This window comes from Pipistrellus kuhlii, unplaced genomic scaffold (assembly GCF_014108245.1).
Source record: "Pipistrellus kuhlii isolate mPipKuh1 unplaced genomic scaffold, mPipKuh1.p scaffold_m20_p_106, whole genome shotgun sequence".
NCBI lineage: Eukaryota > Metazoa > Chordata > Mammalia > Chiroptera > Vespertilionidae > Pipistrellus > Pipistrellus kuhlii.
Window position 1 is genome coordinate 95,363 of NW_023425412.1, and position 23,151 is coordinate 118,513.

The 23,151-nt window shown below is 56.3% G+C and overlaps 1 protein-coding gene across 14 annotated transcripts in view; it reads right to left on the bottom strand.

Annotated features, from left to right (window-relative positions):
• MYT1L (myelin transcription factor 1 like) overlaps window positions 1-23,151 on the bottom strand; it is a 261,507-nt gene that overhangs the window by 26,594 nt on the left and 211,762 nt on the right. For 9 of the 14 annotated variants that reach the window (XM_045578831.1, XM_045578833.1, XM_045578832.1 and 6 more), the window contains 8 exons: window positions 22,908-22,998; window positions 21,366-21,473; window positions 17,456-17,667; window positions 11,550-11,800; window positions 9,458-9,694; window positions 7,927-8,048; window positions 7,558-7,620; window positions 7,108-7,176 (listed from right to left, as the gene is read on the bottom strand). In XM_045578831.1, the coding sequence (XP_045434787.1) occupies window positions 7,108-7,176; window positions 7,558-7,620; window positions 7,927-8,048; window positions 9,458-9,694; window positions 11,550-11,800; window positions 17,456-17,667; window positions 21,366-21,473; window positions 22,908-22,998 (1,153 nt within the window). Of the gene's footprint in view, window positions 1-5,855; window positions 6,217-7,107; window positions 7,177-7,557; window positions 7,621-7,926; window positions 8,049-9,457; window positions 9,695-11,549; window positions 11,801-17,455; window positions 17,668-21,365; window positions 21,474-22,907; window positions 22,999-23,151 lie in introns of those variants that run through there. The other 5 variants (XM_036430288.2, XM_036430283.2, XM_036430282.2 and 2 more) reach the window with 3 other exon arrangements.

The following is a 23,151-nucleotide window of genomic DNA, read 5'->3' on the forward strand; positions in this document are numbered from 1 at the left end:
TCCCTTCTGTGCTGAGACACCACACGCTCCGGTGGTGACTTAAGAACTGAGTGTGCACATTAGGACGCCTGTGTCTTCAAGCTTCAAGGCCGGACGGTCTGCACGCCTGTAAGCGTGACGCCTCCCTCCTGTGGCAGGTGAGACCAGCCCTCCTCATTGTCTGGTCTCCGGGTCCTCCCACAGTGCTGGCATGTCCTCGCAGCCCCTGGGGGCAGGGCCCGTTCCAGGTTCCAGAACCTTCCCCCCCCCAACCCCCCACCCCCCGTCTGTCAGGTCCCTGCTCCAGGTGTGAAGCCCAGAGCAGCGGCCCCACGGGCTTCCATGCGAATCACAAGGAACATGTAAGACCTTGGCTGCAGGCGCCCTGACCACTGGTCCCCGACAGAGGCCGCACGCGTGACGGCCATGCCATCCCCTCCTCGGGGCACAGGTGCCATACCTCCGCCAGCGCCCAGGGAGGCCCGGCAGGGGCAGGGGTGCCGCCCACACGCCCAGGCTGGGCCAATGGCCTGCCTCAGGCTCTCCCATGGCTCTGACCCGCACCCACCGTCTCCAGTGAGAGGGCAGAGCAGCGTTCCTTTCCCACTTGCTCCGCGTTCAGCTTTCCTGGTTTCCTTCTAAAACCCAGGGGAAACGTTCTGGCCCCAGAGCAGGCTCCTCCCCGGTAGGAGGTGTGGCCGCACTGCACTGCCGACCTGCACAGACCACAATGCGCAGCCCCCGGCCGCCCCTCTGGTGGGCGCGTCTCCCGTGCACCACAGGCTGAGGTTTGGCTCCTGGCCGGGCACAAACCTGAGGTTGTGGGTTTAATCCCTGGTGGGGTGTGTAGGGAGGGCAACCAATGAATATTTCTCTCCCACATCCATGCTTTCTCTCTTCCTCTCTCACTAAAACAAATAAAAACACATCCTTAGGCGAGGATTTAAGAAAATGTGTAATAAAGTCTGATCAGTCCTTGTCTATGAGAAACAAAACCAAGGACGGGAGCCCAGTGGGTGAGAGTCGCCATTCCACCTGGGTGCTGGGCTCAGGTGACCTGCACCCGGTTAAAACAGCGTGGAGCCCCTGTGGCAGGGCGGGGCGGGAGGGACACAGGAGCCAGCCTCCCAACGCACAGCCCCCAGCCAGGCTCCTGAGCGCCGGGGGACCCTTCTTGACCAATGTGAATCCCGCGCAGCCCGAAAGCCAGATTGGGTTCTTCGAAAATAACCCGCGGCGTTCCGCTAACGTGTCTTGCCGTTTCCACGCCCTATGCTTGCTACCACGGCATTAAATGAGACAGGGACATATGTCCGTGTCGATAGGAAAGGACGCTATCAGTGGTTCAGTGATGTGACAGAAGCATTGAAGACCAGATGCTAAAAACCCATCCACTTTCCAGCTGTAGAAGTAATATTCCTGAATGGGGACCAGACTGTGGCAAATGCAATAGGTGGGATGATACAGGTGCTGACTCGATATATAAGCCTGTGAAATGTGAACTGATAAAACAAAGTATTGGGTCGGCAGCTAAGTAATTGCGGGTTTCACACATATATGGCTTCAGTTGAATTTTTAGGTTTGCAGACGTAGTACAAATGTAAAACACATTTTGTTATTTGATAGTTGGCTATTCAGCTGTTAATCAGTAAAAAAAGTTTTTTGATCTGTTTTGTAGTTTTTGTTTGGCGTTCGTTGAAAAATGGAAAATCAAAAGGAACATTTTTGTCATATTTTGCTTTTTTATTTCCGCAAAGGGAAAAACGCATCCCAAGCTCATAAAAAGTTATGTGCTGTTTATGGTGACGAAGCCTTAAAAGAATGGCAGTGTCAAAATTGGTTTGCCAAATTTCGTTCTGGTGATTTTTCACTCAAAGATGAAAAACGCTCTTGTCCTCCAGTTGAAGTTGATGACGCCCTAATCAAAGCAATAATCAATTCGGACTGTCACAGTACAACACGTGAGATTGCAGAGAAGCTTCATGTGTCACATACATGCATTGAAAATCACTTAAAACAACTTGGCTATGTTCAAAAACTCGATACATGGGTTCCTCATGAACTGAAAGAATCACAGTTAACGCAACGCATTAGCAGCTGCGATTTGCTAAAGAATCATAATGAAAATGATCCATTTTTAAAACGACTGATAACTGGCGATGAAAAATGGGTTGTTTACAACAATATCAAGCGGAAAAGATCGTGGAGCAGGCCAGGTGAACCAACTCAAACAACATCAAAAGCTGATATTCATCAAAAGAAGGTTTTGTTATCAGTTTGGTGGGATTACAAAGGAATTGTCTACTTTGAACTCTTACCACCCAACCAAACGATCAATTCTGATGTCTACATTGAACAACTAACGAAATTAAACAATGCAGTTAAAGAAAAGTGGCCCGAATTGACAAATCGAAAAGGTGTTGTATTCCATCATGACAATGCAAGGCCACACACATCTTTGGTCACTCGGCAAAAATTAATGGAGCTTGGTTGGGATGTTTTGCCACATCCGCCATATAGTCCTGACCTTGCACCATCTGATTACTTTTTGTTTCGATCTTTACAAAACTCCTTGAATGGTAAAAATTTCAATAATGATGATGATGTCAAATCGTACCTGATTCAGTTTTTTGCTAATAAAAACCAGAAGTTTTTTGAACGTGGGATTATGATGCTGCCTGAAAGATGGCAAAAGGTCATTGATCAAAATGGGCAATACATTACAGAATAAAGTTATTTAGTTCCATAAAAAAATTGTCTTTGATTTTCTTTAAAAAATCCGCAATTACTTAGTTGCCGACCCAATATAATTGGAAATTCAGTTCCTCAGCCACAGGGGCCCCACCCAGGAGCTCAGGAGCCACATGGCTGCGGCTCCGGCTCTGGCTTGCGGGGGGCAGGGGTATGTGTGTGCAGGTGTGAGGTGGGCCACCTGGGGGTTCTGTGGGACAGCGCAGACCCATCCCAACGCCAGTCACACTGGGTTCTGATTCGCAGGAAGCACCTGCACTGTACGTGTTCTTAGAAACGTCAGGGATGCGTGGGCCCACCACCTGCTCACACGCGCACAGTGCTCTCCTCGCGTGAAGTTGGCAGTCTCAGCCCTGATCGTGACAGGGAAGCAGCCAGCCCCCGGGGCCCTGGACTCTGGGTGCGGATGGCTGAGCAGAGGTCACGGTGCCAGACAAAGACCCTTTCTGCAGCAAACCTGCCACGCAGCAGCGCCGACGGGACACGACTTGCGGCCACGCTGGAATCAATGTTCCCGGCCTCCCACCGCCTTCCTGCTCGGCCCCCAGGCCCTCACGCCCTCACACAGCCCTTCAGTCCTTGCGTTTTCCCATCAGGGAAGAAACCCGGAGAGAATGGTTCTCACCCTGAAGCTGCCAGGAAAAATGCCTCCAAGCTCCCTGTCAGTCATTTCCCAAAGGGAACGTCTACTTTGTTCCCAATTCCACTCACTCTGCTCTAGGGAGCTGTAAACTGGTGACGTGTTTACTGGAATGAAACCTCCGATTTACAAGCCAAGGCCCATGTTACTAGTGCAGCGGCTCCACCCAGAGCTGTCTCCGTCCAGCAGGGCTGTGGGAGGAGGGCGCCAGGTCCACCCAGGCCACGGGCTCCGCCCAGTAAAGGTGGGGACTCCCACTCAACAGCTAGAAGGAGGAGGACCAGGCATTCCCAGGCTAGCCATCCAGTGCGGAACAGAATGATTTTTCTAACAGAAGCAAGAGGTCCATGGGGGACTGTATAACAGGGAAGAGCAAGTGCCATCCACACCCCACTCAGTGTGAAGGCCGGACCGACGACAAAAGGCGCGTCTGCTAGAGAAATGGGACTTAAGTTGGGCAGTTGTCATTCGCAAGGTTCTGTGGATTCACCACTGTCAACCGTGAAGCGAGGCGACAGGAGGGGGGTGTCTAAGGATCAGCGCACAGCCACAGTGGCGGCTCCTGGGCCGGAGCAACAGCCGCCGAGAGGAGCGAAGCCACGAGGTCCCTCAGCCCGTGCTGCACGAGCAGCGGAGAAACAAGCCTGGGACACCCCAGGCAAGCAGCCTTTAGAGGAAAGCAGAACCTTGGCCTACGTCCACAATTCTAATTTTTAAGTTTGCTTTAAAACAGATGTCACCAGAAAGGTGTGCGGTACACGGGGCTGACCTTCCTCTGTGTCGAAGCTAAAGACACTGAGGACAGGTGCCCAGGAGGCACAGGACTCGGGAGAGAGCTTTCTAAGGGGCAGAGCACCAACAGCCCACCACCGAGGAGGTGACCAACAGCAGCGACCGAAACGACCTTCCGGCCGGCAGCTGCACCCTCAGACCAGAGCCGGAAGCCCGTGTGAGAGCTGGTGGAATCAGTCTGATTCGGCTCAAGCTGATCACGGAGGGAAAGATGGCTGAGACCCTGCACCTCGCCCACACCTGCAGGTGCTGGTGCCTCTGGAAGGAAGAGGGGAACTGGCGGGAGGGCACGTTTTTTTAGAAAGAGGCTGACAGTGATGTCATGTGATCTGCACGTTTTCCTGTCAGGACTCTCAGGTGATCTGAGCGGGTGAATTGTAAGAGGAGAAAATTCCTTCAGATCAGAGCTCACGTTAAGCACATTTTTATCACCCCCTACTTGGAACAGTTTTATATTTTGGGGGGTCTGGGGTCTGGTGAACTGCAGGGTCAGACATCACAGCTGGGAGGCGGCGTGAGGAACACATGTCAACACCCCCAGTGTGTGGGGGGCTGGTCTCCAGCCTCGGGGATTCCTGGCCTGCGTGACCCTCGCCTGCTCCTGCTCCCTGGGCTGTGCCTCCTCCGTGAGCCACTGGCCTGGGTTCCCCTGGGGGACAGCCCAGGGCAGCAGGGCAGTGGCTCCCGACGCCAATGGCCCTCATGGCGCGTCACATTCTGATGTGCACGGTCCATGTGTCGTACATAATCAGACATGCCACCACCGACTTCTTTCCCAGAATTCCACACGTACGGCTTCGGGTAAGCACTGAGCCAGGTGTCTTCTTGGGGTGCGTAAGGGGTTTGAGGACCCAGGACCCAAAGTTTATCTGGCAGAAGTTGTCAGTCCATGATGCAGTCCTGTTAGTGCCAGTGTTGGAAGTGACAAGAGGAACATCTCCAGGAACTCCCATCTCAGCAGGCGCACATGGGGATGTTCTCTGGGGGAAGCTGGGCCCCATTTTCTCAGACGAGACGCGGGAGCCTCTGCACCACAGGCCGCGCGGCCGTGCTCTCCACCAGGGAAGCAGCTCTGAGGACGTGTGGAGAAGACGCTCCGACCAGAGCCAGGCCTGACCTCTCTGGGGGCTGCGTGACCGCCGGGACGGACAGCAGCCTGTGACCCAGGTAAGCGCAGTGGACGGGAGACTCAGTGCACAGGGGAAAGAAGCCACGACCCTACGGGCAGCTGGCAGAGACAAGAGAGACCTGCTTACTTCAGCATTAGGCTTTATTGTGCACATTAACCGGAGGCCCACGATAAACAGAAAGAGGCACTCACACGAGAGGGACTGGTTACAACGACGCGTCTAGAAGTGAGTGTGGCTTTCAGATCAGCCAGATGAGGAGAAGGCAGCCCTTCCGGATGGCGGGCCCTCGGGGAAGAAGCGGACGAGGGAAGGGCAGCTGCCTCCCTCCGAAGATGCTGATGGCGAGGACGCCATCTTCCAAGATGAAATAGGAGGAGGCAGGCGGCCTGGAGCTCCAGATCCGCAGAAACTTCTAAGCCCACAGTCAAGGGATGCAAACCAATGCTAACAGACCTGCAGAAAGCTACTCTGGCCTCCAGGGTCGCGAGGCACCCAGACTAGATGCCACATTAGGTGTGAGCCGTGGAAAGCCACCTTCCTGGGCACAGCGGCTCGTAGGGCGGACTTCTGCCCAGAGTCCTCATCCCAGGGCCAAAGGGAAGTGCCTTCTGAGGCGCTGGCGGAGGTCCAGGGGCAGGGACCACGTCCTGGCCAGGAGAGAAGCATGGCTGCAAGCTCTGAAAAGAGATGCCGGGACCCAGCGGGCGGAGCTGTTCTTGCTAATCCTGTCCACTGGGAGGCGGAGCGCTATCTGTCCGCGAGGCACCGGAGGATGCTATGGCTTTATGGCCGCTGGGAAGAGGGCGCCCTCTGCTGTTTACACACCATGAAGAAGACTCCACGGGCTGGTGGCGGGAGGGCTAGTTCGGGAGGTCACTGAACATGAGCAGGTGGTCTACGGCTCTAGGGCCCGGGACAGGGGTCCTGTAAGAGAGGACAGAGTGAACCGAGCCCGCACCCGACAGCCTGGTCGGCGCAGCGGCACGGGCGTGGGCTCGGGCCTTGGGGAGGAGTCGCGCAGGGTCTGCACGCAGCACTGTCTCTGACGGGTCACAGTGCCATTTCCTAGCGAGGAGCAGCCAAGCAACGCGGCCGGATGGCCACATGGCCCTTTCCTCGTCGTTTTCCTCACGCTCACCCCGTTCACTCCAGCCGGAGCCCCGTCGCAGGGTGCCCTGCCTGGACCCCGCACCCACCTCTTCCACAGTCTGCCGGGAACTGGACACGGCTCATCACGTGTGTGCACTGAAGGAGGCATAAGGGCCAGAGACCAGATTTACGTTTAAAATATAGAAAAATTACAGACACAGAGGAGCCGGAGACGCAGCAGCTAGAGGGATGCGTGTGTGAAGGCCTGAGCACACAGACCAGTGAGCCGTGCGCTACTGCTGTCCTGAGTGTCGGGAGCCCTGAGGGGTCAGCTGCCCCTGCAGCTTCCTGTCGCCGTGACAGGAACGACCAAGTGCTCGGTAATCACATTAACTACTGACTCTCAACACATCCGTTTTTGACTTGTAAGTTATGAGCTTTTCTTAAAAGCCTGACAAACTACAGAACCCCCTTCCCTGTGCACGCACCCAGAGAAAGCACTGTGCTTGGGGAAAGCCAAGACAGAGGATCTGCTGGGAAGGAACTGGAGGCACACGAGAGGGGGAGGCAGGGGGAGCTGTCGGGAAGGGGCTACCATCCCAAGGACCCAGGCGTGCGCGGCTGTGCACGTGGCTTCCAAAGACATTTTCTTTTCAGACGACACCTCCTTCCTGCTCCCGCTCAGGGAGCAGGCTGTGAAAGGAGGACGATGCCCGTCAGTCTTACTTGAGTTCCTGCGAGCTGGTGGCCAGCATGCTCCGGATGCTCTTGTCAGCCAGCGGGCAGCCCGACAGACTGTAAGACAGGCCAGAGAGTCCGTGAGTAGCCTCCACCAGCTGGCGCTCCGAACAAACACACACAAAATTGAAATTAAAGTTTAATGCAGAAAAGCGATGGGGCAAGTGCTGTATGTTGACTTTTTATAATTAACTCGGCATGTGAATTTAAGAACACAGGTCTGTTAAATCACTTCTAAAAAGATAACGTAAAGCATTTCCCAATTTAGGAGGCTCATTTCCCAATGAGGCACATTGCACACCCCCTCAGCACTCTGTGCCGGTCAACATAGAGCACGCGGGCACACAGGCGACGTGGAGCTTGGACAGCATTGTTGAGGTAAGCTGAAAACAATAAATCGAGAAGACAGAATCCACCATGAGGAAAATGAAGGCACACCTTCTATGTGAGGCGTAATTACCAGTCACATGACCACTCCCATCACACCTGGGTGTTGGACATCTGCCACCAAACAAAAACAAAAACAGCCAAAAGAGTAAGTATGTTTGAAAAGCTTGAAAAAAGTTTCATTGTTTCCAGTTTAGCTGCAATGTGTGCAGGGGCTCAGCGTCCGGAGAAGCTGTGGATGCGCGGTTGGGTGAGGATGGCGGCCGGGGCCCAGAGCGTGGGGACACAGCGAGGCCACGTGGCAGTCGCCCTGCTGCCTGGCAGCGGGGACCTGCACACGCTGCGGATGTCGCATGCTCACGCAAGGCGCGCACAGGCCGGCTCGCAGCGGTGAGGGGGGCGGGGCCGCGCCAGGCTTACGTTATCAGGTCCTTCTTGCCCTCCTTGCACGGCGGGTACTTGGGCTTGGGGCTCGGGATGGTCACCTCCCCCGGGTACCTTCTGTCCTCCAGGGCGTCCTGGAAGGGGTCCAGGTCCTCTGGCTGCAGGCGAAACACAGCATCAGCCACCCCGAGGGCGCCTCAGTGCACAGAGGCCCCTCCCGACTTCGCCTTTACAATCCCCATGCCTCCTTCCCCTCTGAACGTGCAGACGGAAGTTTGTTCAGTCTCCCTTTGGGGCCGGCCCCTAGTATCTCCTCTGCTCTAGCCGTCAGGAATTCTGGGGCTCGTCCCTGGCAGGGCCTTATGCACAAGAGGGACAGGAGTGGTCTGGCCCCAGAGACACCCTTACCCAGCGTCCCACCAACACGAGGGAGGGAGGGAGCGGGTGCCTGATCCACAGGCCGCTACATCCCATTGCTGCCTGCACGCTTTGCTTCCTGCGGTTTCAGTAACCACTGCCCCCTCCCTCTCCCTGGGCCTCAGCCTGGCGGCAAGGGAACCCACCTCAGAGGTGGCAGCTTTAAATCCTTCTCAGCATTTTCTATTTTATAGGAAGTGGGTCCAAGTGTCATGACCAAGACACCCCTATAGGTGGCACCGCTAAGCAGACATCTGAACAGGAGGCGCTTTCCCTTCAGGCCCCGTAGTGTGCACCATGAAATACTCCTGCCCACTCAGGGGGCTTCATGTTAGTGAGGCTACATCTGGAGCTCCCACTGCCACGCCTCTGCGGCCCTAATGACCTAACACTGAGGGGAGGACAGCTCTGGGATTCAGCTCCCCCTCTGCCTGGTCACGGCGCTCAGTCATCAAAGAGTAAGAACAAGAGGCTTTGAGGGGAAAGGCCTATGGGAAGACGTCTTTCCCTCAGTAGCCAATGTTTCCTTTTTCTCCACCTCCTGTTTCTAGAAGATGCCATTGCTTTGATGTGGTCTTCCCACTGCATTAAAAAATGCTCATTTTTCAGTGAATAGAGAAAAATGTCTTAACTTTCAGGATTAAACACTAGAGAAAAAGGTCAGGCCAGTAAAAAACAAGTTTTTCCTCATCTCTTCCTTCAGTCTAAGGAGTTATTATTTTAATAAGCTGAATTTGAAAACTGTTAACGACTGTAAACACAGGTTCTTGAGAGCGTGTTTTGGTAACACATGTTAAAGGCACAGGTGACGGAGCCCCACGGCCCCAAGGCTGGGCCTGCTCTAAGCTTCAGGTCCTGGGCGAGCAGACCGGCCCTTGGCTCCAGAGCAAGGGCACGAGGCACCTCCGCGGTGAGACGCGGGGCGACCCAGAGGTGGCTGGCGTGCTGCCTCACCTTCCCAGAGTGCTGCTTGTAAGGAAATACTTCGCTCAGAATACAAGCCATCACTTAGAAGCTCAGCTGTTTCACCAAATCCGTGTTGCTCACACGTCCTTCCTGTGCTGGGGCCTCCCTAGCTACAGGCCCCGAGGGAGGAGCAGCCCACTCCTCCCAGCACACAGAGGGCTGGGGCGGGGCTGGGGGGACCTACAGTGATCTCCTTGGAGTCGTCCTCATCCACCCTTCGGGGCTTCATCTTGGTGTAGTCCACAGGCAGGTCCCAGCAGTCCCCCTCGCCCAGCGGGAAGCACCGGCTGCTCATCACGGCCTGCTGCTGCGGGGACATGGGCTCCAGCGGGGTCAGGATCGGGCAGCAGCCCTCCCGCGGCCTCTGCTTGTTCATGCTCAGGTCCAGTGTGCCGTTCTCGTCCACCTCCATGTCAGGGTTCTGTGGGCAGAAAGACAGGTCACCGCACGGTTCCCTCCTGACGTAGCCCGCCTCCAGCCAGCACAGAAGCACCAGAGAAACTGCTCACCATCCCATGTCCATACGCCCCAGGCGAGGGAGCTGACGGGGATCCTCCATCCTTCCCACTGCCCAGGCTCCCATGCACGCCTGCGCCCACTCTCCTGTCCATCCATATATCCCCCCTCCATCCCCCCTTCTATGTACCCATCTATCATCTATTGGTCTATCACTTATCTACCTACCCTTGTCTGTCTTCTATTGATCACTCTTATTATCGATATCTACCTACATCTTCCTTTCTGCCAGTACATCTCTGCTTCTGGAAATATCAAACACGTGCCTAATTTCCATTCCATTCCACTTCAAATACCTATTAAGCGATCAGAATTACAATGTGTATGGAATACATACTTATCATTAGAATTATATAAACTTAAACATTCTCCTTTGGTTTCACTGCTGCTGAATAGTTCAAGCCTCAGAGCAGGAGAAAACACGAGTGGGAGGGGAGAAGGGAAGGTAGGAATTCACTTTCTAACCCAAAGCCCACGAGGCAGAGGCTTCCAGCTGCTCAGAGCGCCTGCGGCTGTGACTGGGCCCAGCTGCTCTGCGTCCAGCAACCCTGCAATGCAGTCATCTGGTAACAAAGAGGGCCAGGGTGAGCTCCTTTTTAAAAGATGCTTTGAAACAGATCAAGAATTCTTCAGAGCTCAGCCCTCCAGAGGGAGAAGGAAGGGCGTGTGAAGGGGAGAGGGAGGGAATCAGGAGAGGGAGGAATGCCTAACAGAGAGCCAGGGAGAGGGACACAGCCCTGAGCAGAGGGGCCTGGCCCTGACTCACTGCAGAGGGAGGGGCCGGGAATAAGGGCCGCCCCGGCCGCTCCGGGATAAATTCAGAGCGTTATTCTGCCTCAGCTCTTTGTCCAAGTGCCCTCATCCTGCCTTCGCCTTCACAGTGCCGCATTCATTGCTCTTAGTCTGAGGTTAATTGTAATAGAGTCAGCAGATGGGGGTGACAGTCTTTTCCTTTCTCATTGTAGAACCCTCCGTGACTGCCTCCCTTTCAGCAGCCCCGGTCACCACGGACACTGCGTGCCCCGGTCCTTTTCCAAAACCTAAGAGTAAAAATGCTAATAAAAGTGCATGAACTTGCTGGCCTCTCTCCCTCATTCAGAACTGCTGTCAGGTGTGAGGCCGTGTGCCCACCCGTGAGCAGCTCCAGGCCAGGCTCTGACACTGTTCCTTAGCGAGGAGGCACCACCACCTTCCTGCTCACAGGTCCCCTGAGAGCACCGCCTGCGTCCCAGCACCTCATGGCTGAGCCAGGCAGGTCCCCGGCTGCTATCTGACCGGCTCTCCTGGGGTGGGCACAAGCAGTGAGTATGGAAACCACCACAGAGACTGGCTTCTGAACTGATGCGAGCTGCTGACCTGCAAGACCAGCCCTGGGGGAACCGGGTTTGCAGTCTCCTTGCTCCCTCGTTCTGGGTGACCTGCGGGGAGCACAGCCAGGGGACAGGCCTGCTTTTTAGTTGACAGCCATCCTGCGTTTGAAAGTTCAAGGCATGCTGGGTCTTCAGGGTCCTGGCCCCTTTGTTTACAGAAATGGTTCGTTCTCGTCCACCTGGATCTTATAGGGACACGGTCATTGCATGCAGCATCACAGACACCTGGCCCCTTCCTGGCCGTGGCCGGGAAAGCTGCTCCTCCAGCCGGGAGGTCACCCAGAAGGACGCTCAGGGAGACGACGGCTCAGCTTCTGCCCTGTGTTCTGAGGGGCCAGGGTGACCTCGGGGGTGGATGGGGCCCGCCTGCCCACCCGCTAGGGTGCGTACCCGTGTGGCGCACAGGTCTTGCGGCTTGGTGGACAGGTTCTGTGGCATCTCGCGGCAGCGTGTGGATAGGTTGAGGATGGCGGTGGCTGCCATGTGGGCTGCCTCCATGTCATGGGTGTAGTCGAAGCTGCTCTTGCTGCAGGTGCTGCTGGCACTGCTGCCGCCGCCGCAGCTCAGGTTGCTGCTGCTGCTGGGCGCGTAGCTGCTGGCGGTGCTGCTGCTGGGGCTGGCGTCCTTGCAGTACCGCTTCGCTGGGGAGACACGGGCAGGGTGACTCGGGTACCCGCCAGGTCACGCGCCCTGCCACCCGCACCCCCAGCCCTGCGCGTAGACACACACCACATGGAGGCAGGGCCAAGGGCTGACTCACGAGGAGCGAGCCACTGGCCTGCCTCCTGGGAGCCCACTCGAGCTGTGAGCTCAGCTGGGACTGTGGGCACTCAGTGCCCGCCCTCCCACAAGCGGCGCCGGCACGAGCCTTACAGCTCACACGTGCTGGCTCAGTCACCAGGTGTCTCCCCTCCTGGTTGAGGCCCAGGAGGCAGCCTCCCTGGCAGGTCTGCTCATTAGCTCACTGGGTGGGAGGACCCAGGCTCTCAGCTCACTGGGTGGGAGGACCCAGGCTCTCAGCTCACTGGGTGGGAGGACCCAGGCTCTCAGCTCACTGGGTGGGGGGCCCAGGCTCTCAGCTCACTGGGCTGGGTGGGGGCCCAGGCTCTCAGCTCACTGGGTGGGGAGCCCAGGCTCTCAGCTCACTGGGTGGGGGGCCCAGGCTCTCAGCTCACTGGATGGGGAGCCCAGGCTCTCAGCTCACTGGGCTGGGTGGGGGGCCCAGGCTCTCAGCTCACTGGGTGGGGAGCCCAGGCTCTCAGCTCACTGGGTCGGGGACCCAGGCTCTTAGCTCACTGGGTGGGGGGCCCAGGCTCTCAGCTCACTGGGTGGGGGGCCCAGGCTCTCAGCTCACTGGGTGGGGAGCCCAGGCTCTCAGCTCACTGGGCTGGGTGGGGGGCCCAGGCTCTTAGCTCACTGGACTGGGTGGGGGGCCCAGCTCTCAGCTCACTGGGTGGGGGGCCCAGGCTCTCAGCTCACTGGGCTGGGTGGGGGGCCCAGCTCTCAGCTCACTGGGTGGGGGACCCAGGCTCTTAGCTCACTGGGTGGGGGGAGCAGGCTCTCAGCTCACTGGGTGGGGGGCCCAAGTTCTCAGCTCACTGGGTGGGGGACCCAGGCTCTTAGCTCACTGGGTGGGGGGGGCCCAGGCTCTCAGCCCTTTGGAGACTGGCTGCTCCCACTCTAGGGCTGCGGTGGCCAGTGGGATCACTGTCCTGCACCCGGGCCCCCTGTGAGGCCTGTGCTTTGGCGAGCGGCGCTCAGCCTGGACGTGCAGACCAGACACGTGGCTGAACACCCCCTTCCTCAGGAACAGTCCCCTGCGATTCTCACTAAGGGCCCTGTGGGGAAAGGGTGACGGCTGAGGGGGCGTGCGCCCTGTGGACTTGGGTGAGCTGAGGTAACTGCACCAGCAGAGTGAGCATGACCGCCCGGGGGTGCGCAGACACACCCTCCTTACAGGAACGGCTCGCCCCTGGCCCGGAGCGTCACTCACAGGCTGTCTTTCTGAGCAGCCAGCTCACGACCAGCCAGACAGGCTCCTGGGAGCAGCATGCCTCTGAGTGTCCAACGTCCGCTAGCACCGTGGACAGAGGCATCTGCTGGAGGGCTAGGAGCACTGCCCATTAGCCCTGCAGGTGTTAAAGCCCCAGGTCAGGCTTCTCCCCAGAGCCCGGCATAAGGCTCCTGGGAGGTGAACCTGAGGTGGGAGCACCCCGCTCAGTGTCCTAAGCCCTCCACCAGGGAGCCACCCTGTCCCATACCTTCTTCCCACCTGAGCTCAGGGGCCCTGCGTGGGCGCAGTGATGGGGTGCATGCACGGGGCCAGCTGTGCTGCGGTGCCTGGTCCCACCCGCTGCCTGTGGCAGCAGCCTGCCCTGCCCTCATTGTTGTCCCCAACAGTCACTGGTGGGTCAGTACCAGAGCTTCCCCAGCGGGAAGAAACCGGCACAACTGGACGGAATGACAAAGAACCCCACACAGCCAATAAGCTCGGTCGTGAGCAATGCCATGAAGTGCCCCAGAGCACCTCGTTCAGATCAAACGGAGAGAGAACCGAGCTTCCGTAGCTCCTGGCTTTGCACCGAAGCGCGTGCCGTCCTGACATCGCATACGCTGTTCACTGTTCCCCCGGCCACGGGCGATGCGGGCAGCCACCCCTCACAAAGCCCCAGACCACTGCACACACAGCGCCTCCAGAGCCAGCTTCCCCCATGGACCAGGGGCCAATTCCACTCTCAGGCCCACAGGCACCGCAGCTCAGGCAGTCACTCCTATCCTGCTCGTGTCGCCTCAGCCGAGAGCCATCCTCACACCCTCGGTGCCGGGCCCTTGGCCTTCCTCCCTCTGTCCCCTGTGAACGTGCCTCATCTCAGCAGCACAGGGCATGGGGGGCAGCGGGGCTCAGGGCTGGGCCCAGAGGGACCACAGAGACACAGTCCCAGGAGGCCACCAGGACCTGCCCTAAAGCACATCAAGGCGGCAATGCCACTCTCACCCCAGGATTCTCTCTAGGAATGAAGTTTGTGGTTTTACGTCATCCTCACGTTTGTTAATAAATTCTGGGAGAAATAAAATAATCCGTAAAAGGTGTGCTTTCCTCCCTGACGAGGGCGAGCCTCTGGCTCAGGAACACAGTGCTCCACACAAATAAGCATGGCAGTTTCGTTCAGAAATGAGTGATAATTTCTAAAGCAGCAGGACAAGTGTCTACCAGAAACTGCAGCCACTTGGTAAAGGGCGTTCCCGTCACCGAGCGCTTAACCCGGCTCCACTGGGCTCCGCTGGGAGGCCTGGGCAGCTGGGGCCGCACACCCTGCACAGGTGGGGGTTGCGGGGGAGAAGAAGCCAGGCGGCCAGGCATATCCTTTCACTAAATGCCGTCGGCTTTTTCTCTTGTTTTGCTGCCAATGAAATAAGAGTCTCTGTACTGCAAGTCTCTCAGGTGATGAAGGCCTTTGTTCCCAATAATTATCTGTTCAGCTCTGACAAACCCAGTGACAGTGCCCTGGGACCACACTGCTGACACGAGGGGGCGCCACAGAGTGCAGGGTGTGGGGTGGAGTGGCCTCTCCCAGGTGGCTCTGGCCCCTGTCCCCAGGAGCCCTCCTAGTCAGGTGGCAGTGTCCGATTCACCATAAAACACACAGGGCTTTTTTTTGGCCAAGAAAGTGGTTTCCAATCAAGTCCCTTTCCAACTGGCCAGCAGAGAAGGACGTGTTCGTGTCCTAGGTGCCAGCGTACATGGGTGACAGAGCTGTGACTGCAGGGCCACGCCCACACGTGACACAGCTGTGCTCGGGCCAACACCCCACGGGGCAGGCCCTGCTCAGGCGGTCAGCCACGCTTGCAGGGAAAAGAGCAGCCACAGACATTTGTACTGGAAATAAGTGGGATGGAAACGAAGCCCACACCTTCCGCAGGACGCCTAGCGCCTGCTCTGCTGGGGAGTGCCTCCTGGCCCAGAAACGGCCACCTGCTTACAGGAGCAGACGCGTGCGCTCCATCCTGGGCTTCCATGGAAACAAGCATGTGCCTCCTGAGGTCGTGCCCACCGGCGAGAGGACGGGTAGATGGTGGATGGATTTATGAACGGATAGACGGAGAGACAGGCGCATGGACAGAGACAGAGAGCCACCAGGACGTGCCTGGTGCCTGAAGAACCAGGAGGCTGCGCCCACGTGCTGAGTGTTGGGTTACAGCAGGTGGGACCTCCGGTGACTGGCCAACGGGGAGAGGCCCTGTGTCCTAGGCACCGGCACCTGCGCACTGCTCCTGCTCCCTGCACTGGCGGCCCACCACAGGCTCACTTCCCTCTTGCTCAGGAGCAGTGACCGAGTCCCATGCGCGGCAGCCGGTCTCGGGGCACTGTTGGAGGTGAGTGCAGAGCTGTCGCCTGTGGTCCTAATGCCCGATGCCCAGGAGCAGGAGGGCCCCTCTCAGCTCACACTCCACCGGCCTGGGCCAGCCCCAGCCCCTCATCCTTAGCGGGCATTGTCCTCCACACGTAAAAGGCCTGGCAGGAGACTCTAGTGGAAGAGAAAGGGGCCACTGGCTTTCAGGAAGTGTTTAATGCTAACGGGTGTCTTTCCTCTTAGTTCACTGAGGACCTCACATGGAGTTTTTAGTCTGTTCCTGTTTTCTTGTTGGTCGGCTGGACAGCGTGGCTCTGCCTAAGGTCCTGACACAGGAACCTTCTGGGCAGGCGAGAATGCGAGGGACTAGCACGCTGTGCCTCCGAGAGCTGTCTGGTCTTCCCACAGCAGGGCAGGCGGAGCCTCGCTCAACTCTGCGCACGAACACACAGCACTAACGTGCCCAGCAGCACACGGCGCTCAGGGAAGCGCTGAGGACAGACAGGCAGGTTTGCCTCCTAACCCTTCGAAGATGCTACAACCCAACACGCACTCCCGGCCACGCCCTCACCCAGGCAGCCATGACAGGGGGGCAAGGGAGTTAGGCATGGAGAACAGCAGCGACCAAGAGACGGGTGAAAATGAACGAGTCAAAGTGCTCATCAGGTCACTCAAAATTGGAAATGATATCAACAGAATCCTTAATTATGTGAATTCAATTTCTTTTGATCCTTCATTTGCAATCAAATGAATGAAATAATAAAACCTGAAATTGGCAAATTATTACAAAATAAAAAAATACTTATTTTCTATTACACCGTAAACCACTTTCTTTCCCCCACTTATATCTTTGTTCCTATATATTAAGAATTGATACATGCAAAGATAATCAATATTTGATGCATCAGAGAAATATAATATTCACTATACAAGTTAATTGTTATTAAGGCAAAGAATGGTGACATAACTTGGAAAAGGGTGTAGCTGCCATATTGAATTATGAGGCTTCAGAACCCTCGCCACTCAGCTGAGCTGGTTGTGTGCTGTGATTTCAATACCGCCTGTCAGAGGTGCGTGCACATGCGTGAGCCTGTCTCCCTCCTCGCCAGAGAGCGCCAGGAGAGACTTCTGAGTCATCACAAGCTACGCAGCCCACATGCCAGTTAGTAAAAGGTGCCAACTAAGCATGTGTCCTGGAATGTCGAGTAGAATTGTGGTAAGATAAATAAGTAAACTCCAGGATACGTGTCCTCCCTTCCACTGTTCAACCACTAACCATGATACATGCGACCCAGTCACACTGGCGGCGGCTGAGCCCGCGGGTGGACAGGAGCTGTGCTTTTCCTGGCAGAGTGTGCCCGTGACCAAGCTGGGCCACCAGGGGGCTCTCCCAGGCCCGCTCCCCAGCACAGAACAGAGCAGGCCCCACGCCTGCGGGAGGGTGGGGACACCCTCAGAGGCTGTCCACCCTCAGCCGCCCAGAAGAATCGCGGTGACTTTAAGTCCCACCACACAGGGAAGGCCTGAGGTTCTGGTTCGGCAGGGGTGGGTGCCGCCTGAGCGACAGACTTCTAAGTCACCGGACGACTCTGTGCACCCAGGCTGGCGGGGTGGGGGACCAAACCTTCCCAGCACAGCCACGGACTTGGGCCGCTGCTACAGGCTGTCCAGTTATCTGAGTTGGGCCCTATTAAAGGAAGCTTAGGAGGTGAGGACACGGTCTCAGTGACAGCATGGGGCAGAGGAGCTGAGGCTCTGTCCACACCCCGCAGGCCCTGCTCCCCACGTGGACCTCTGGCTGGGGAAGGAGCCCGGGGTGGCGCGCTGCTCTTTGGTGCCCAGCAAGTGACCACATGCGCGAGCGCTGGTAGGAAATGGATATACACAACAACAACATCATCAAGGCAAGCGTGACTCTCATGTATAAGAGTGTGCACCTCCTACCATCATATCCTTTGGGGGATATGTCCCTGGTTTGCACCTTGGGAGCTATGGCCCGCTTGCCGTACGTGTGGCTGTCGTAACTGTTGTACTCAAACGACGTCTTGGAGTATTTCTCCAGCTCTTTGGCCAGGTTGGAGCGCGGTGTGGTCGTGGGGACGTTGTTTCTGTAGCCGTAGTGAGGGATCTCGAGCTGCTTTACAAAGCACATTGGCCTGTAAGCAAACAAGAAACAATCGACAGCTGGCTTTTTCAGGGCTGCGGGGGGAGATAGGAGGACGGGACGGGCTCACGCTAACGCCAGAGCATCTAGTTTCTCAGTGGCACTCGGGCCTTGAACCTGGCACAGAAACCACATCCTGCTTTCCCGAGGAAAAGCCGCGGTGCTGTCATTATGCAGCACCACATACGCTAGCCGCCCGTCAGCTCTGGCAACAAGAAGATGAACACGGAATTGTCACTTTCCCCATTTTCTTTCTCTCTCTCAGTCTCAGTGGGCTTGGTGAAGACAGGTGTGGGGACAGAAGAATTGCAAGTGTTTCACTGCAAAGAGCGAGAGTCACCCTCAAATGCAGGGAGCTAGGGATGCATTCCCTTGGAAAGAGGAGGACAGGAAAGAAGTACTCAGAGGGCCACAGGCTGAGTGAAACTGGATACAAATGTGTACATCCGGATGATAGAAGGGAACATGCAGTAATGCATTCTGACAAGTATTAGCCTACAGTTCCCATATTTTTACCCAGGAGCCATTCATTTTCCTAGATTTTAGGGTAAATTATTTAAGTGGAGGAGCCTTCAATTATTCTTCATTACTTAAGCTTCCATTTTGTGGTGTGTGTGTCCTGCTAGTTCTCCGTCTCATAAGTGGATGCTTAAGTTCTTTTTGGAAATTAAGACAGAAAAGTTGTTCCCTTCACTCCACTCCCATGTTAACCAAGTCACTAAGGCACTCACTTTGCGTTCAGGAACTTAGCTTATTTACTTGTCAATCAACAAGAGGAGGGAGCAATCAGCTGAATGCCCGTCATCTGAGGCATTTGCCAAGTAGTATGGAGGGTCGCTGCATAAATGATCTCCGCAGCTTTTATTTGTGGGCTGCACTACTATTTGTGTGTGTATATGTGTGAGTGTGTGTGTGTGTGTGTGTGTGTGTGACACACTATTTTAAGAGCCCAGTGCTGCTGGGATTCTGGGGAAGGGAGGCCACTTTTGGCTGTGAGATTGGGCTCCATCTCCCTAGAGCTAGCTTTACATAATGGGTAAACACCTGAGGGTAAGGTCAGGGCGTGTGCACAAACATTCCCAGAAAAGAAGCAGCGAAGTGGGAAGGTGAGGAGGTCTTGGGGAAGCACAGGAGACTGGTGGGTGGGGCAGATGGGAGTCTCTTCATTTGCTAGTGAGCAAGACCATGGGGCCAGGCGGGGAAGGAGGAGCCTGGGCAGAGGCCTCAGTGAGAGGCAATCCTGGGTGAGAGAATGGAGGGGGATGGGCCAGCAGAGGAGAGGAGAAATGTGGACAGGACTGGACGTATTTACTCAAGTCTTAAATTCCTACTGGGAATTTATTTAAAGACTTATTTAAATTTAGGTTTAAATTCTTTTCCTTTTCCTTCCTTCCTGTCTCTGTCCTCCTGCTGAGGGAGCATCTCTGCGTGTGGACATGATGGGAGGTCATGGGTGATGGAGAGGGATGGCCTCACCTGGAGCATCTCTGTGTGTGCACATGGGAGGGGGGAGTGAGGCACAGAGCTGGAGATGAGGCCTGGCCGCATGGCCCCTACTGTGTTAACACCCCTCCCCGCTGCACCCTGGCCGTAAGGAAAGTGTGTGCAGAGACACAGCTGCTGGCATTGGGCCTTGCTCTGTTGCTTGCTGTGCTTCCCTGCTGTGTCCACCCAAAGAAGGAGCAACAGAAACAGCACAAAAGCTGCTGTTTCAGGCTCAGGTCAGAGGGAGGCGTGTGTGTGCACAGGTCATGTTTGTAATCACGGATGCACTTTGTCCCTCTCCAGCTGCCTGGGTTCCATGTGGGAGCACGGGGTTGGGGCTGAGGGACTCCCCTGTGAGGTTCGGAGGGCCAGGCCGGGTTCTTGCCGGCCCTCTGGGCTCTGGCCGAGTTCTCGCCTTGCTCTCCTTCTGCCTTTTCTCAGTCTCCCCTGGTAGAGCCATCCCTTCTCAGAGGGACTAAGCCCAAGGTTTGGGGGCTCCCGTGCTGCCAGTGTTAACAGTGAGTGGGCAGGGGCACTCAGGCGCCCCTCACTTATTTGTTGCTAGCCTCACTTTCTGTGAGATGACAGAATTGCAGGTACCCTGGGGACATCAGACTGTAACACCCCCACAGAACAGTCTAGAACAGTGGTTCTCAACCTTTCTAATGCCGCAACCCTTTAATATAGTTCCTCATGTGACACACAGGTTGAGAACCGCTGCTGTAGAGTCTAAGACCATCGGAAAACACAGATATTCACATTATGGTTCGGAAAACACAGATATTCACATTATGATTCATTAACAGCAGCAAAATTACAGTTATGAAGTAGCAACGAAAATAAATTTATGGTTGGGAGTCACCACAACACGAGGAACTGTATTAAAGGGCCAAGGCATTAGAAAGGTTGAGAACCACTGATCTAGAACAGTGGTCGGCAAACTCATTAGTCAACAGAAACAAATATAACAGTCCAACGATTAGAATTTCTCTTGAGAGCCAAAAACCAACTTCTGCACATGGGCTATGAAGTTTCAATCGCACTGTATGTGCGCACCCTCATGTGGTATTTTGTGGAAGAGCCACACTCAAGGAGCCAAAGAGCCACAGGTGGCTCTCAAGCCGCAGTTTGCTGACCACTGGTCTAGAAGAATGCATGCCAAGCCTGACTGAGGGGTCTCTCTGAAGGTCAGGACCACAGATGGTTTTTCTTAGTTTTGTTTATTTAAGTATTCCCCACTTTTACAAAGGATTTAACTTTCTTATTGAGTTGAAGGGTTATGGCAGAATCCTCTACACTGGGAACCATACTCAGCAGACCACAAAGGTGATGTGTCCTCAGCCTGGTGACTGCAGCCACATGATCTGTCCCAGAGGACAAGGTAACAGAGGTAAGACTGGGAGTGTGTGTGTGTTGTGTGGGTATGTATGAATATGTGTGTATATGTGTGCAAGCGAGAGAGAGTGTGTGTGTGTGTGTGTGTGTGTGTGTGTGTGTGTGAGTGTGTGTGAGAGTGTGAGGGGCTGTTTTTCTCTCCCTGGCTCTAAGACAGAGCCTGGCTCCGGCCTTGTGGACACACTGACTCTGGCCTGGGGTGAGCCGGGACTAAGCAGCAGGACCTGCAGCTGTCAGCATGGTGCTACAGGCAGACATGGGAGCTGATACAGAGTGATAGGAGTGTGGGTTTCTTCCTCTCTCTCCCCTTTTCTAAACTTGATGCTAAGCCTGATGATGCTGAGGACTTTCCCAGTTTATTATCTAGGGGTGAAGTCCTGGGGCAGGTCAGTCCACCCTCTGGGCACTGGGTGCCTGAGGACAGGGGGAGGGCAGCTCCAGGCTCCCACTCAGGATGCCTCCATGCTGGCGAGGGGCTCCCATCACGGACGTGCTGGAAGGAAAGGAAACACTGCCGCCACCTGCACGTGGTGCCTGGCCTCGCAGCCTAGTAGGATGATCCTCTGAGGCAGCAGCAGCTGGGAGAGTCCCACCCAGCCTCAGAGCCAGGAGCTCCCAGGGAGAAACCGAAGCCCAGGAGTGTGTCACCTCCTGCCTGCACAGGTTGCGGGGTGCAGGGTGCTTCGCCTCACTCCCAGCACAGCTCTAGCTCCCCCTGCCCCTGAGCGAGCGGGGCGTCACCTGCTGCACAGCCCCGAGCTGGCAGGGGCTGCCTGCACGCACCGCAGACCCGCACCCTCGGAGTGGTACCTTAGCACCCGGTCGGAGGCCGGGCTGGACTTGGACACGTCGCAGCTCTGGTGCTTTTCCTGGGCCTTTGCCAGCTTCTCCGCGGCAGCGATAGGGCATCCAGAGAGGCTGCAAGCACAGAAAGGCGTCAGCTGTCTCCCCAACGGCTTCACACATCACCACGACTGAGCCACCCCCCCTCCCCCCCAATCAGCACAACCACATCCTCGCAGGAAGGGGGTGATCTCCCAAACTGCTTTGATGGTGGGAACGGGAGAGTGGGTATTCCCTCGCCCCCAGCAGAGTGCTGCCTGCTATGTGCTTGTGAGAAGCACACCTGAAACTTTCTTAGGCCAGCCAGCCAGCCAATTCATTCAAGAGTGTAAGCCAGTCAGCGTTAGACCAGGCTGCCTTCAGGGGCCGTCGCCGTGTCTGGAGGAGGGACTGCCGCGGGGCAGGCTGTGTCTAGTGGCCCAGGCAGGGCAGCTCTCTGGCTTGCACCAGAGACAGAGGTCTGGGCTGACCCCCGAGCACCCCCGACCACATTGTGTGGCTGGTGCCCTGGAAGAGAGATGGGGGGACAGCAGGACAGCCCGAAGCCCCTGGCAGAGGGTCTGGAGCTGGATTCTCAGGGACCACCCAGACTTGCTCTTTTGTTCTGGAGTCTGTCTTTCTTGAGACCACGGTGTCTGCTGTCTGTGTGACAACACAGCCCACAAACCACAGGCACTGAGGACCTCCCTCTGTGCACTTGGGGCTGGTGAGATCTGACGGAGGAGCTGGTCTGTAAACACAGCTTCGAGTGACACTCAGCACAACCCTTACTCCCACTGCTGCCTCCTTTGCAGCACACGCCCAGGACACACTCCAAGGCCTAGGGTTGGCAGGGATGTGATCTGACTCATTATAATTTAACACAAGTGACCACACTGGCCAGTGGTATGAGCAAACATTGCAGGGAGCGCCCAGCATTGAGACCCAGATGTATATTGGGTGTGAGGAGCTGGACACGGCTGCAGACACGCGGGAACGGAACCGCTCTGCCTACGGCCAAGGAGCACCTGACGGAAGGGCTGCAGCTCGGGGTGGGAGGGTGGGGGGGAGGGGTTAGAACAAGGGAGGAAGGAGGACTGGACTTCACTCAGCTAAGAGCATGGCTGTGAGCAGAGCAGACAGCAGTGGGCAGGAAGGCTGCTGCCCACCCCAGGGTAGGGTCCAGCAGAGCGGGCAGCCCGCTCTGTCCTGGGTTCCAAGTCCTGCCCTGTCTGAGGGTGTGACCCGGTCCCTCCTGACAGGCACCAGGAGCCTGCACTGTTCCTTCCAGTTGTACATGCTCACGGCTCCCTCTCAGAGTCACAGTAAGGATGCTGCCTCCCGGGGGGCTCTTACCCCGTCACGACAAGGAGGTGAGACCATTAACAAACCCCTCTGTGACAGAGGGGTCCGAGCATCAAACTCCGAGCGCGATGGGACCAAGTCTCCATCCTCTGGATGAGGGGCACCGGGGTGGGAAGGGAGGGGCCCCCGGGGCTCCCCTGAGGCAGGAGCAGGGGCCGTGCTTACCTTCGGTGAGAGTTCCTGTTGCTATTTACATGCCCGCGCCCTGTGCAGCCTGGAGTAGGACACTTGAGAACATTCTCATGCATGGCAAGAACTTGACAGGGAGAGCAGAGAAAACACGTGGCATTAAAACACAGCAACGGTCCAGGAACAAGAGGACGCAGTCATTTTAACAAAGTGGCTCGTGTACGACTGACGGCCTGCAGACATCATGATGGGCATGGTCAGGGAAACACGTGGGAGCGGG